We start from the raw sequence: 15,970 nt of genomic DNA on the forward strand, positions 1-15,970 counted from the left end.
GAATATTCATGGGGGTAGAAGAGGAAAACCTAGCTCAGTGGTTTTCCATTGAGGTTAAAACTTAGATAGGGTTGCAGACCAGGGCTACAAAGTATGGATAACCATTAGGTTGCAACAAAGCATTAGAACTTTCTATGTCTCTTTGCTACTATCTGGTGGTCGTCTGAAATTTTACAGCCCAAATCTGGTAGCCTGGTTTAAGGCATATTGTGGTATAATGTGACCAAACTGGTAAGAAATGGGATGGGGAACTTCATAGTAGAATTCTGAACTTTCCAAGAACCATCAGGATAAAAAAGATCTCTAGACAGCAGCACTAGCCTAAAATATTTTACTGCCAGAGACAGAAGAGAAAATGATTGCTCAAAGTGCTTAAGGCCTGTAAGGGAATTTTGTAAGCTCAGCAGAAAATCTCTTCCTTGATAGCATAAAACATTACATGACCAGTTTCTATTATGTTAATGACCCTCAAATCAGGTGCCAAAGACCATTCAGGGACCTGCCAACTGTCCATTATCTTGGAAAGCCAGAAAGAAGAAATATTAAAATGTCCTAGCATAGGTTTATAAAGGCTCTGAATTCTTGATGTACTATAAACAATGAACTCTTGTGTTAAGGCTGCTTCTTCTTCTTCTTCTTCTTCTTCTTCTTCTTCTTCTTCTTCTTCTTCTTCTTCTTCTTCTTCTTCTTCTTCTTCTCCTTCCTCTTCCTCTTCCTCTTCCTCTTCCTCTTCTTCTTGTCTGCAATAAAAATTCTAAACTAGTTGTGCTGTGTCTTGAAGGCTTCTGTCAACTCTAGCCAAGAACTGAGCTAAGGGTCTAGAAATCTGTGGTTTCCTGCCAAGCCTGAGTGTTAAGTCTGACAAATGCAGTGTCTCATTCTGTTCAGTAGTAGGGCTGGCAGTGATGAGATTATTAAACCAACATTAATAACAGTAGAACAAATGGATCTCCTAATAATGAAATTATTATATGTCTAAATTTTCATCCTTTGTATTTATTTGGATTTCTTTTTCCAGTGCCGCTCTTCGCCCCACACTTTCTGGTATTTAAAAATCTGCTTGTAAAGTAGCTATATTAATGCAGAAGCGAAGCAGCATGGCTTATTTATTTTTTTCCCCTCTTGATTTGTGCCTTTCTCTTGATTTGTGGGTCATTCGAATAATACATAGCAGCTGCCTACACACATTTTCCTGTTTCAGTTCATAATACCCAAGCAGTGAGTGCAGCTTGTCAGTATGGGATAGGGCATCCTGTTCAATGAAAGCGAATTATAATTGAAAGTCCTGGGATTCTCCAGGGGGAAAAGCAGAGCTGTTTTAAGTGTCTGACCCACAAGGTCCCCTATCTTCAATCACTCCAGAGAATGCCAGGGGTCATGTGGAAAAGAGTATCTGGGGCATTACTTAGAAATCATGCTCCTTCTTTATACTATCTATACTCTTTGCTTGCAGATCAAATGTGTAGCTTAAGCATGAAAGCTCAAAGATGAGTTCTATTCTCTACAATAAGTTCTGGGACATCCTTCATAGCTCTTCACATACACACACACACCATGCATACACGCATAGAGATATGCAGACCTAACCTTTCTAGTCTGCTCTCTTCTATTTGCACTCCTGGAGAGTCAGCTTCTCCAGAATCCCAAGGGGACTTCCCCCCACTCCCTTGATTATGATTTTATTTAAAAAAAAAATAAAAAGAGGAGGAAGGTTTTCTTGGTTAATAGCTGGGTATCACATCCTAAAAGAAGAAGATAAATAATTATTCTCTGGATGCTAAATATTTGAGTCTTAAGAATGAATAATAATGAGTGACTCACTTTCTTGTACCTGAATCTGAATATTAATCTCCCCAATATGACTGATGCATCTTCTACTGCCTTCTGCATTCCCACCTTGCCTTGGATTTCATCACCACAGTGTCTTCTAGAAGAGTTGAAATTACAACTCCCAGGATTTCAGCCATGCTGGCTATAAATCCTGGGAACTGTATTCCCAAAGCTCTTTGAGATTACCACACTGAGGAAGACTCCCCTAGTGGGAATCACATAGGAAACGGATAAGTCTTATTTGAGTGCCCGGGTTACTGATCTACCCAGTTCTTTTGACTCAGAGCTGCCTCCTCCCTTGCCCAAATGCCTGACCTGCTGTGATCCCTGAAGGGTTTTTTTTGGTCTTTAAAGTAGTGAAAGATTTCTTCTAGAAAGAAGTGTGCCAAGGAGTTGAAACAAACTCCCTCTGCATTCAGTATGTGTATCATCTTACATTTAATTGGTGTTCTTGTGCGCTTAAAAGATAAGCTATTGAAAGGCCTGGCTCTGAAACTGGAATGCTATTAAGCTCTTTCTAATCCTTCATTATTTCTGCTATTCATTGATGGCACAATATGCCATTAGTGCAGAATCTAAAATTTAACCACATCAGCAAAGAATCCTATACACTTTTATGATCTTTACTTCCTTCAAGAATTTGCCTATTTTCAAATATAAATCCCAGTAATGAGTACTGTAACTTTAAGAGCTGTCCAGCACTTACACTGCTGAATATAGCCTGAAAACATTACAATAAGACACTATTATGTCTTATTTTGATGTTTTCAGACTATATTCAGCACTGCAAAGTGCCTGGCAGCTCTTAGAAAAGTTGCCATACTTGTTATTAGAATTTTTATAACAGGCACATTCTTGAAGGAAATAAAGTTATTAGAAAGTTTCCTGAGACAAAATTTTAGAATTGTGAGATTTATGACAACTTTAAGAAAGATTACACCACCTGGCAGAGAATAAAAATGCCCCCTAAGTTTTAAAGAAAGAAACAACTTTAACATTTTTTACATCATCAGTTATCAAGGTATAACTTGTGAAAATATATAGTCCATTTTTAGCCATCAAAAATTTGTGAATCTGCTGTGAAAAGGACAGTGTGAATTGGGCAGTAGTAACACTGGTGCAAAGTGCCAAAGCAACATAATTTCTTACCTGGCTAGATAATTCTTTCTTTTTCTACTACTTATAGAATTATTAAAGGCAACACTATCTGAAGCTGTTGCTTAAACTATTCTTGAATGATTACTAAGCATATTGGTTCAGAATGATTAAAATTTTGTGTGGGTTCTAGAAGGTCAGGAATAAACATTTTGAAGATTGAGACATGTGAATTTCCATTAAGGATGAATTAATGGTTTCTAAATTATAGTGAAATTTGGAATAATTCCTTGACAATTTCTTTTAGAGAATAATAGCTAAAGCAGAAAGGAAATCAGACATCTTAACTAATGTGCTTTCAGTGCTGGCTCATTTTGCAAAGCAACTATTTTAATATTACGTTAATGATATTTCCTCCAGTTGGGTTCATTTGCATGTGCTTTAGTATTGATGCCTATACTTTGGCCATAGTTTGAATTGGTGTTCTGCAGGTGTGTTAGATTTCAACTTTCTTCTTCCCTGGCCATAACGGGCAAAGGCAATACTAATTGAAATTATTAGAGCTGTATTCCAGCTTATCTGAAAAGTGCCAGTTAAGGGAAGTTGATTAAACTGGCCCTGAGAGATAATATGAAGCACTGAATAGATTGCAAGGAAGTATTTTTTTTCTGAAGAGAGAAAACATGTTCATAAGCAATAGTGAATGAGAAAATGCTTGGCTAATGTTAGGCAGCATATAAGCTAGAAATAGCCATTCTGTTACAAATACAGTTCTTCTATATACCAAGCATGGTAACTATGATTTGGAGCAGGGGTGTCAAACTCACGGCCTCACAGTGTTGTCACATGATCTATCGGGACTTCTTTCCCTTTTGCTAAACCGGGCAGGGGTGGGGCCAGCATGTGATGCATCCGGCCCACGGGCCATGAGTTTGACACCCCTGGTTTGGAGTATTTCCTTGGGCAATCAAATATTCTTAGCCTGTAGACTTGCCTGCTGAGTCAGGATGGCTACTGACTCATTGTAAGCAAAAAGACACCTTGTTTGAATGAGACTTTGTCTGAGAAACCCAGTCTCCTTTGTCTTTGGTGTATTTATTTATATGGTCTGATTCTGCAGCTCTAATTATCTAGGTTACTTCTGATAGTTGCTTTGGCAATTTCAACAGAGCTCAAAGATTAGAGGTTATATATAATTGCTTGAAAAACAAACAGTTAATATTATTATTTTAAAAAAATAGTTGAGAATCGGTGGAAAAAAAGCAGCTAGGGAGGGTTTTTTCAGTTTTCAACTGAAAACTCATCTATTCAGGTCCTAAATAATCCTTTCTATTTTTTCCTCCCCCACCCCGCAGGAATCTTTTGGATAAAGATACATTCTCCAAGTCTGACCCATGTACGTAAGTGTTGCATGAACCTTCACTTTTCTTCAAGATGAGTTTTGATTATACTATTTGGGCTTTGTTCATGAAATTTCTTGTCCCCAATTTATGGATCTGTCAAGTTCTATATTGCGAATATATGCAAATTACAATCTTAAGGCAAAGTAAAAGCCAAATTAAATATTTTAAGAATCATTCATTTAAATCTGGGAAGCATAATACATAATTGTAATTACTGGGATTTGCTAATCACAGAATTTAAATAATTCCTGGTGTAAAATATTCACCAATTTAAAATGTCTTATTGGCTTTAAACTTTCATTCTTACATCTTTATAATCCGAATGACCTCATGCTCTCACATATTTATACAACATAATCATGTTGGTCAAGAAATTCATGTTAATAAACACAGAGAAATGTATTAAGTATGTGGATGATTTCTGTTTTCACTAGTCAGGTGACTTGCTTTGAATGTATAAAATGAGCAGAGACAGAGTGAGTTTCTCCTTTGTATTAAACAGAAAAAGCTCTGAAAGGTAGATATTCATTCCTACATAGCAATTATTAAACCCAGCATAGATTATACTGTATATATAACATTCAGCAGGTTCTGACCAGTTCTGGAGAACCGGTAGTGGAAATTTTGAGTAGTTCAGAGAACTGGCAAATACCACCTCTGACTGGCCCCACCCCCATCTATTCTCTGCCTCCCAAGTCCAGCTGATTGGCTGGGTCTTCTTTTGTTGCCCTGCACAGGAGAACAGAGCTGGAAAGCAGGTTAGAGGGAATGGATTTTGCAGTAACCTTCCCCCAGGAGTGGGGAGGGAATGGAGATTTTACAGTATCCTTTCCCTACCATGCCTACCAAGCCACGCCCACAGAACCAGTAGTAAAAAAATTTGAATCCCACCACTGCCTGCCATACCCACCAAGTCACAGTCACAGAACTGGTAGTAAAAAAAATTTGAATCCCACCACTGGAAAGGAGACAACCCACTAAAGCCAATCTGGGGAACAATGGCCCTTTCATGACTTGTGGACTTCAGCACCCAGAGTTCCTGAGTCAGCCATGCTGGTTCAGAAATTCTGGGAGTTAAAGTCCATAAGTCATAAAGGGGCCAGAGTTCCCCACCTCTGCAGTAAAGATTAGCCAAACTTTGTGGTCTTAGAATGTAATTAGCATAGTAGGATATTGTGGAGTATCTTGGAAAAGATGTGGAAGCTATCGTGACAGTCTAGATTTCTGAACAGTAACATTTTGCACTGTGGCACATTATTGCGGATTCCCCTTGTGAAGTTCTAGTTCCTTTGATTAGCACTGAGGTTACAACTAATGTGTGTAGATCCTGCGGCAGATAAAAGACATGAGCAGCAGAACCTAGAAAACAAAAAGCTTAGTGGGACATCATTTGCTCTCTGGCAGCTTCTCTTCATTAAAATCTCCTTAATCATTTTTACATGTTTTGCTATGCTTTAATAATGGGGAGCAATTGAAAGTGAGCCAAGTACATTAGTGAAATACATTGTTGGGTAATTTAAAAGTCTTGTTTGGTTTTCTGTGCTAAATCATGAAGGAGCTATAGTTCTTTGATTCTGCATTTAGCATAGGGCCTAGTCGCGTAGATTTTTCAGAGGTAGCCACAAGGAAATCAGATGATGAAAATGGCATCACTGTGTCCCAATTCAAGTTGTGTGTTTTTTTAAATGTCATATACAGTCTTGTAGTGTTTCTTTTTTATCCTGTCTTTATTATTTGTTTAAATAACTCGAGGCACAAACATACCTAATATTCTTTGTCCTCCTATTTTTTCCCCACAACAGCCACCCTATGAAGGGAATTGGGCTAAGAGAGGATGAGTGGCCCAAAGTCACCCTGTTGTTTTTCATGCCTACATTGGGACTAGAACTCACATTTTTCTTGTTTCTAGGCTCATGGCTTAACCACTAGACCACACTGGGTCTCTTGTCTCTTTTGTCGTTTTGATGAAAGCATGAGATTTGGCCTGGATTTATAGAAGGAAGTATCCACCTCTGAGTGGAAGAAAACAGGGTAGTTTATGAGAACCTCTCCCGTGTTTCTTTAGAGTGCAGTTGCTTCATTGCTACTTATACAGAAGGGAAAGCAAGGAAAAAAATGTGTGTTGTAGGGAGGGTCCAACCCAGGAAGGACAGCAGAGGTTTCTCTTTATGGGTTTGGACAGTAAAATAAGGCCAGAACCCAAAGGTTATTGGTTTAATTATTCCTTTTATTTATATTCTATTTTTATTCTAGGAACTCAATGTAATAAACATGAGTCTTTCCCCCCTACTTTGTATTATCTACACAAAAAATAGGTTAAGCTGAGAAGTCTTCAGAAAAATATATAGCTGAGAGAAAAAAGTGAATCCCAAATCATTTACTTTTTTTTTTTGGAGGAATTGGGGATTGAATTTTCCATGTTTGTTTATTTATTAAAGTGCTATGCTACCCATCTTGCCAAGTCTAGTTTGATTCAACAGGGTAAATCCAGTGAATCTAATGAATTTGGGTGGAATTAAGCTACAGTGTTTTGTGTTCTTTCTGACAAGAATTCTAGAGAGACTAATTTTAGTATAAAACTAGGCTTGGCATGCTGTAGTTCCCAGTTGAATGTGATATAACTTCTGATTCCAAAACAGCCTCTCTTTTTCCTCATGTAAGCTAAGGCAAATAACTCTTGTGCTATTCCATTATGTGGGAGAACAATAGCAATCAGTCATACTTATGAAATCGATGTTATGCAGATTATTGGAGCTGAGATGCAAAAGTAACAGAAACGGATCCACTCTTTTGAGCTGATGGGGCAGAATGGTTGGGATGTTGAGTTGAAATACTTGCTTAGCCATTTTCTGTCAGTCAGTTTATCTCATAAGATTATTGTGAAGATCAAACACAAATACAAAAAAACCCCACGATGATGGATGCTTAAGATGTCACACAGTTCAAAATGTGCTTCGTAAATGTGATTTGCACCTAATCAAAAGTTCTAGCATTTGTTGCAATTAGTTTCCTTTTCAGTTTTTCATTATAACCTAGACCTCAAATCCTCCCCATCCTTACCTTTTTGAGTTTCCAGGAAAATGTTTTTCATTAATAGCAAAATGGAAAAAGCTTAGATGCTATCTTTGTGTACATAGCAATAAACAACATTTTAAAAGAAAAAGGGGGCAGATAAAGAAATAATGAACCATAGCTTTACATTTTTCAGGAATCCAGTCGCACCCCCACTTCACCCCCCTCATCAGTGGGGGAGATCAAGCTTCAGTAGTTTCGTTTAGCTTTTGATCTTGCAGAAGCTTGTGAAGTCTGCGTAATACAATCTGTGCTGTGTGGCACTAGAGCTAAATTCTTTTCTCTGTGCCAGTGGCTTAGTTAACTTGTGGTTGTTGTTTTTTTCTTTTACAGTGTGTGTGCTGTATACTCAGGGCATAGAGACCAAGCAGTGGAGAGAGGTATGTAACTTGTGTGTTAATGGAAAAAATCCGTGTCTCAGAAAAGTGGTGACTCTCCAGCAGATCGTATCTCCTGGATTTCACTCTGCTTTACTGCCTCTTACAATTATTGCAAGTCACCTTCTTGTCTCGTGCCTTGGTAATTGTGTGTGTGTGTGCTTCTTTATCATCTGAAAAGCAGACTAGGTTAAAGGCATTTGATGAAAATTCTGTTGGTTAAAAATGGCTGAGATGTCTTGTTCATTTGTTGTGGCACCACTGAAGGGTGTGAAAGCTTCACTTAGAAAGCTTCACTCACACTCAATATGTGTCCATTGGGTTGCTTTTACATTCCCTTGTGCTAGCATAGCACATAAGGGCAGTGTTTCTCAATCTTGGCTGCTTGAAAAATTCTGGGAGTTGAAGTCCAGACGTCTTCAAGTGGCCAAAGTTGAGAAACACTGAAACATGACATCGGTGTAGCTGGCATAAAGCTGCATAGGCTGATGGAAAGGTTCCAGTTCACCCAGTTGATGTGAATACGGCTAGAATTGAAAATCCGATGCAGAAGAACAGAAGTTAAGGCCAAAGTGAGACATGAGAACAGTAACTCTGGATGTTGAAGCCCAGCACATAGGAGCCACATGAGAAGACGAATTAAGGGGCTGAATTTAAGACATTGGAGTGGGGGGAGAAAGAAAAATTCAGTCAACTTTTGTAGGTTGTTCTGCAGACTCTCAACTTTACTTCCTGATAGGTCATTTCTGGGATTGAAATGCCAGAAGAGAAAAGGGAACCTGGAATGAGAAACAGAAGAGATAGAAGCTGTAGATGGGTGGGCAGGTTTCCGTTCCTGTCCTCTCCCTGAAACACAAACTTGTTGCTTTTAAAAATAAGACCTCCTACTCCTCTCTTCCTACTCTTATATATTTTCACACACAACTGCTGCTGTGTGGGTGCTGGGGGGAATCCTGTGCCTTATTTCTTCAGTTCCGTGATGTAACATTATGAGTGGGAAAGATGTGAAGGAGAAAGGTATTTGCCCTTAAATGCAAATTGTACTTGAAGGGTCCCTTCTCTTTACAAACCTCCTGATTTTCCTCACAGGTTTTGCTGTCTCTCCCCCCCCACCCCCCACCCCCCACAAAAAATCATGAAGAAGAAACCTGTAGATGTTTTAATTTTGGATCTGTAAATTGTTCTTGGCACTTATCAAAGGCATCATCACAAGAGACGGACACTTACACATGAACTGTTGCACAGTTTAGCAGTTTGCAGACCCTGGAGGATTGTGGAACTTGTGGAAGACAATTTTCCTTATGAGAGGATATCTGGCCCCTGAGGTCTTTCCTCCCCCCTCCCGCTCATAAGCAGCTGAGCTGCCCGAGTGACTCGGTGCCCTTGCAAGAGGTTTTAGGGCAGTTAGAGCAAGATGGTTAGCAGGGATATACCTGCCGTGTTGCATTGGGGGAAGAGTAGTTTTCCACTACTTTTCCTTTTATCTAAGGACCTTAACTTGCTTTAGTGAATCATTGTGGTTATTTTATTGTTTTGTATTTTGTTATGAAATTGATATCCTGAACTGATCTAACTTGCAAGCTCTATGGGCAAGATGGGGTAAAAAACAATAGAATAAATAAACAAAATACTGCTTCCCCATTCAAAGTAGAAGAAGAAAAGTGACATTGCTCCACATTGAATGCCTTAAAAGCTGGGTTCATGTAGACTTATTTGATTAGTAAATTAATCTATTTTTAGATTCACACAATACTCTTTTCCTGATGAATATGTTTTATTCAACACAAGTTTATGAATCATGCATTCTTGGAAGCATGCAGTTCTAATGGCTGTTATAAGCAGTGGATTTCCTACCACTGCTTATACAATGGAAAGGGAAAGGCTGATTTTGCTGATTGCCAGTGTAGTTACTTTTTGTTAGAACAGCAAGAAGGGAATTTGTGTGATGTTGCCACAATATGAAAAAGAGCAGATGGTTTCTCCCACCCCACCATCCCATTCTAATAATGTTGAAGTATATCTCTGTTTCGCTCAGTTACGTGACTGTTGCACTCCCCTGAGTGTTTTCCATAAAGACTTCAAGTAAGAAGAGAATCTCTCTGTTCTATGAAATTAACTATTTGGAAACAGCACCACTGAGGTTTTGTTATTTCTTTCTCAGGAGCAATTCCATTCTTTCTGCAGAAGAAAAAGGCCCCATGATTTTTCTATAAGCACTTAAGGCTGGCTTAGCAACTACATCCCACTTGGCAAAGCAACAGATCAGGTCAGGCTTTGTAATGTCGTTATTTTGGATCCCAGAATTCTCAGCCAGTAAAGGCAATGCATCTGGAGTCCCTCATTTTGGGAAAAGCTTGCTTCTCTGATCTGTCATTTACCCAGTTCAAAAGAATGTGCCATTCCTTTAGAACTTTTAAGCGCAAGGTTCACTCATATGTTCCTTTTGCATCTGGACAATAAGCAATATGTAGGCTATGTGCCCTGTTTTATCTTGGGATTCTCTCATTTTACTAAGCTAAACTTCAAAAGTGGAACAGATTCCTGACTGGTGGATGGGCTTTATGGTGAATGTTTCAGATCAATTGCTATGGCTTTTCCAGGCTTGAAGTATTGTAAATGTTTTTGACTATAGCTGCCACCATCCTTAGTCATTATTGGCTACAAGTGGTTGGAACTAATATAACACATATGAAGTGCATCTGTGCACAAGAAGGCTTCTTTGGAGAATTTGGAGCCAATAGTTGTAATCAAAGAATGAGCATGTGTGTATTTCCTTATCATTATCAAATTCCCAAGTCCCCAAAGAAACTTTCTGGCTGTTGGCAGTATGTTAGTCATCCAGCATTTTTCCCCAACTGACAATTGTCTCTCAAAATTGGTGCCACAATCTGTGTAATCGCTGCACCATATCACTGGCTACTGTTTTACTGAGAACTAAAGTAGTATCGGAGAGCAAAAGTACAAGGTGTTTAACCAAGAAGTCCCTGATTCAGATCTCACAGCAAATGTGAACTTGGTTGAGTTCAGCGAGGCTTCTCCTCCCTTCTTTTGTAATAGAAATATAAGGGAATTGAGCTAAGATACAAAGATACAAAATCTCTGTAGCTGAAATCAGGTATCTCCTCAACACTGCTGATTGAGCAGCTGAGCTGATGAACTGTTGGCTCAAAATCAGCTTGCTGCATTTTCTCTGGAATATTAAGGTGGGCAATTTCCCAATGGAAACTGCCTTCTGGGATCCTTTCTCTTCCCTAGAGCCAAGCTGCTGTCTTTCTCCAGTTGCTCTGTGTTTTTGTTCTTTCATTGCTGTGCTTTGGACAACTAAAATCAAGCGCTATACTTTTCCCCATATTAGTCATAGATAAAAATTCCACATGCTCTGCCCTGTATCTGAATATGTTTTGGATTCCCTGAGTTATATGTTATTTGATTCTGCACTAATAAAATCACGACTTGAAACATATTTGCATTTATATCTTTCCTTTCCTTTCCTTTCCACCCCTTGCTCCTTGCCCCTTTTCCTTTTCTCCCAATAATACATCCCTTTCTAATCCTGAAACTTCTCCTGGACTGTCCCACTGGAAAACTGTGAGAATAAAGCCCCCTATTCAAATATAAAATAGTGTGAATGAGAGAGAAAGAGAGAGACAAGTTAAATTTTTCCTCCAACATTTCAGTTTTTTCATTTGGTGGATGAGATGAAATTAGAAATGAAATATTCAAGCTTTGCTTTCTGAAGTGACACGATCCAGAAAAGTTTTTATCACTTGATTCTCCAACATGTACATGGGCAAAATTAGCTGATAGGCATCACCTATTAGGCATCTCTTCTTGTTATTTTTCTTAGATTCAAATTTATTCCCTTTGATTCATATAGAATACTACAAAACCGAATTGCCCATCATTTTCCTAATTTGAGAATTTAGTCCATTTTATGCTGCCGTTCAATACAAAATTCCATTGGTATAAAATTAACTTTAATTATTGAATGCAGCCTTCCCACACACCACACCGAACAACTCATCTGCTGCTTGTCTGAATGTTTTATGGCTTTTTACATTTCTCTGCTGCGGACATAGATTACTAAAATGAAATGGTTATTAATATTATAACTCATCACAGACATAGTTCCCTAAAGTATTGCTTCATATTTGAAGATAACATTTGAGGCTTATTTTGTCCTTATTTTTCCCTTCCCAACTGTCATATAGCTAATCTGTGTATATTGCTATTCTTTGTCAAACCCTAGCAACTCACTTCCAAACAGAGGCATTAAAAAAGCCTGAAAAAAATTAAAAGGCAGTAAACACCATGGACATGGAGAAGGGGCGTTGGTTCTTACCTGATACGCTTCTTTTCATGGAGCTGTCGAGAGCGTCCAGGTTGGGAGGAGCTCCAGTCTCGGCTCTTCCAGGCTGAGCTTGAAATTGAGGAACGCCCCCTCACCGTCACGTGGTCCTCGGGCGCTCCCCAGGTTTTTGCACAGACGAGAAGGAAAGTCCTGTTCTCATCACACTCAGGAAAAAAATATATTAGATTGCTCGGTCGAACAGCCAGGTTTCCCACCAGACGGCCTACGGGTGGGGCTGGGCGCCTCGACAGCTCCATGAAAAGAAGCGTATCAGGTAAGAACCAACGCCCTTTTCCATAGAGCTGTCTCGAGCGTCCAGGTTGGGACATACCAAAGCTTGGCTAGTCCTGCTGGTGGGGCCCGTCTGGTATAGAATCTCTCCTGGAACCCTGATGACCCGCTGGAAGGCATGCCCAACAGGAGAAAACCCCTGGATATTGGAATGTCTCAACAAGGGGCCTAAGGAGGAGGCGGAGCTATCCGGGAGGCAGTCCCACCAAAGAGGCCAACAGGTGTGCACTGGGACCGGGATTCAAGAAACTGGGAAGATCGACCCGTGTTGGGAATTCCCCTGGGAGAACTCTGGGACAGAGAGAAGGAGGAGGCGCAGAGATCTGTGTGAGGCCGGGAGCGCAAGAAGGGACCCCGGCTAGCATTGAATGGGGGGTAGATGTGTTGCCGACCAGTTGCCCAGGGCAGGGTGAGGAGGACAAGAGTGCTCCTGGAGTAGGAGCCTGTTGCAAGCAGGGTTAAAGGTCGGAGTAGAGATAGGCCTTCTGCACTCCTTCCTCTTTTTTTTTTTTTTTTTGTTATTTAAAGGACAAGCGCCTGGGGCGACTGCATTATCGAGAAGCCACGGACGAACCTCTCCGGATCCCGGGAGGGCTTCCTGGAAGAATTACCCCGGACCCATCCGGCTCCGCTCGGTAGGGAGATCTATAGGGAGAGGATCGGTAGTATCTGGCAAAGGAGGAGGAATGGGAAGAACCCTGGCGAGGAGGGGGAGCCTCTGAAGTCGGACCTCCTAGAGAGGGAAGGGAGGTACTTGCGCTTGTTCCGGGTCTCGGCCAGGAATGGGTCGAGAACCGGTCCAAATAACTTCCCCCAGAGATGGGGCTGTTGCTAGCTTAGTCTTGTTTTTAACGTCCGCTTGCCAGTGGCGGAGCCAGAGTAGACGGCGGGCGGTAACCTGGGACGAAATGGCCCTGGTGGAGAACTTTGCCGCCTGGAAGGTGGCGTCTGCAAGCTCGGCCGGCCAGGATCTTGGCAATGTCCTGGTGCGCCCTGAGATTGGCTGTGGGAACATGCTGCTTGAGCTGCTGGAGCCACTTGATGGAAGACCTGGTGAAAAAAGCGCGGCAGTGGAAGCCCTGACTGCCCAAGCGTCAGAGAGGTGAGCGCGGCACAGGGCCAGTTCAGCTCGCTTGTCCTCGGGCTGGAGAGCATCGAGTGAGTCGCTGGGAGTAGAGCGGGAAGCCAGGCCTACCACGGGCTCGTCCCACGGGAGGGATCGAGCAAGGTGGAGAACTGCGGTTCCAGGTTAAAAAACCGCTTGTCCTGGGCGTTGGGGGAGGGGGCCCCGAGGAGGCCAGCTGCCTAGAAACCATGTCTGAGAATATGGGCGGGACAGGATCACCTCAGTTTCCGCCACGGGCTGAAGAAGAGAGAGTCGGGAGGAACCCCTGCCGCCGCTGGGTTGGGTGGGGAGGGGTTCAGGCCCGAGGTGGTCCTGGCTTTGAACAGGAGGGACCTAAATAGGTGCGGTTTAAAGAGCCCTAGAAACGCGGGCTGACCTGGAGGGAGGCCCTGGGTCCTCCGACATGTCCCCTTCTGGGGACCTGTTCCCAAAAGAGTTCACTGCCTATGAGGGACCTCATGTCAAGGTCCTGCTCGTCCCCAAAGAGGAAGGGTCCCCGGTTCTTGGGCCTCCATTCCCTCCATCTCCAAAGGTAAGGTTAAGTCCCTTGGGGAGTTGCCTGACCATGCGAGGCCGCTGATCCTAGGGCCTCGGGGCCGCGGGCTGAGGAGCCGGACCGGCCATCAGCTGCATCTGTTGCGCTACCCTTTGCCGGATGGCCAGCTCCATAGCCTGCATTAGGTTTTCGGGTATTTCCGCCATGGGGAGAGAGTCCTCCGGGCGCAGTTCTACAGCAGTGGTGGGCAAGGTGACCTCAGGGGCCTGTCCAGGCTGTGGGGAGAAGCAGAAGCAGGAGGAGGGAGAGGAGGATGGGTGGAGGTTGATGGAACAGAAGGGTCCCGGGGCACAGAGCTTGACTCCTGAGAGCGTCTGTCAATTTCCCTTTCGAGGGCCCTGTGTCGCCTGAGGGCATCCCTTTGGGAAGCTTTGGATGGTTCCTGTGCCTGTTTGCGCAGGTGGTGGGATTTGGCCTTGGCCTTCAGAGCAGTGCCACGAGAGGTATTGTCGTCTGCCATCTGGAGAGGAGAGAGAAAAAGGAAAAAAATTTTCTGGTTAATGCGAGGCGGTTAACGGGTCTGGGTACAGCCTAAGCAGAGGCTGGAACTCCCAGTGCTCGTATTGCACCCCTTTTTGTCAAGGCCACAGAATTGTTCTGTAACGTGTTGGGAAGTAGGGCCTAGCCGGGGCCAATCAGCCAGAATAAACGCCAAGCTGTCCCTGCCGGGCGAACCGGGAAGGGACATGGCAAGCAACTAACTCCTTAGTTGGGGAGACTTAGGCAGGATTGCAAGGTATTTGAGCAGTCCCAGGATCTGCCCAGGAGTCAGGGAAACAATGCGGCCTACTGGTAGGCCTCTGATAAAAACCAATGCCCCTGGGGCCGCAGGCAGAAGGGAATAATGTAAGCTGAAACCAGGTCTGGATGCGGCCTACGGGAGGCCGGGAATCCCAACGCACGTTCCACGCCCCCTTTTAGTCAAAAAATTTTTTCTGTTTAAAATAGAGGTTTAGTACGAACCAGGGCCTAGCCAGAGACCAATCAGCCAGAAAGGTGAAGCGCCAGGCAGCTACCCCTGCCGGACGGACGGGAAGGGGTGGGGGGGCAGAGCTGCTACTTCGCCTGCTGGGGAAAAAGGCTGCAGGGCCAACGGGCCCTATTTCTGCAGGAGGCCTGTTGGTAGAATGAAAGACAGGCTGAGACGAGGGAATCCCAGGCTGCCTAATAGTCAGTTAAGGCTGCGGCCTGTAAAAGGGCCTCTAATAATGGCGGACGGCCATGCGGCCACTCCCAAGATGGCGGCCGTTCCAGGGCACACCCAAGATGGCGGCCGTTCCAGGGCACACCCAAGATGGCAGCCGTTCCAGGGCACACCCAAGATGGCGGCCGTTCCAGGACACACCCAAGATGGCGCCGTTCCAGGGCACACCCAAGATGGCGGCCGTTCCAGGGCCCACCCAAGATGGCGGACGCCACAGGGGGCCCAAGATGGAGGCCGCAAGTAACGGAGGCAGCCCCAGCGGCGGTAAACTCCCAGGGAAGATTAAAGCCTTTGGGAGAACCAGGGAAGCTGTACCCTGGGCTAGAAGGCGTTCGCGGGGGAACGGCGGCTAAGGCGAGGAGAGGCAGGCAGAAATGAAGCGGCCTTGCGCGGAGCGATTGGCGTCAAGCGAGCGGGGGAGCGCTCGAAGCGCTCGTTTTCTCCCCCTTAAAGCGGCTCGGATATTAAAAACACTCCTGGGGAGTTCAAACCTGAGTTCCTGCGCTGCCTGCCGGTGATCCACGTGAAAGCGATGAGAGAAGAGGCCTAGAATGCTGAACGACCGGAGCAAGGGAAAAACAGCCTGTTAGCCACGAGGCTGAGCAAAAAACTGGGGAGCGCCCGAGGACCACGTGACGGTGAGGGGCGTTCCTCATTTCAAGCTC

General features: G+C 43.3%; 1 protein-coding gene across 3 annotated transcripts in view; it reads left to right on the forward strand.

Annotated features, from left to right (window-relative positions):
• CPNE5 (copine 5) overlaps positions 1-15,970 on the forward strand; it is a 128,719-nt gene that overhangs the window by 29,588 nt on the left and 83,161 nt on the right. For 2 of the 3 annotated variants that reach the window (XM_026716917.2, XM_087929725.1), the window contains exons 2-3: positions 4,281-4,321; positions 7,734-7,780. In XM_026716917.2, coding sequence (XP_026572702.1) covers positions 4,281-4,321; positions 7,734-7,780 — 88 coding nt within the window. Of the gene's footprint in view, positions 1-4,280; positions 4,326-7,733; positions 7,781-15,970 lie in introns of all 3 variants that reach the window. The other variant, XM_087929726.1, reaches the window with a different exon arrangement.

The sequence above is a fragment of the Pseudonaja textilis genome, chromosome 3, assembly GCF_049901715.1.
Source record: "Pseudonaja textilis isolate UNSWEBS1 chromosome 3, rPseTex1.2, whole genome shotgun sequence".
Classification (NCBI taxonomy): domain Eukaryota; kingdom Metazoa; phylum Chordata; class Lepidosauria; order Squamata; family Elapidae; genus Pseudonaja; species Pseudonaja textilis.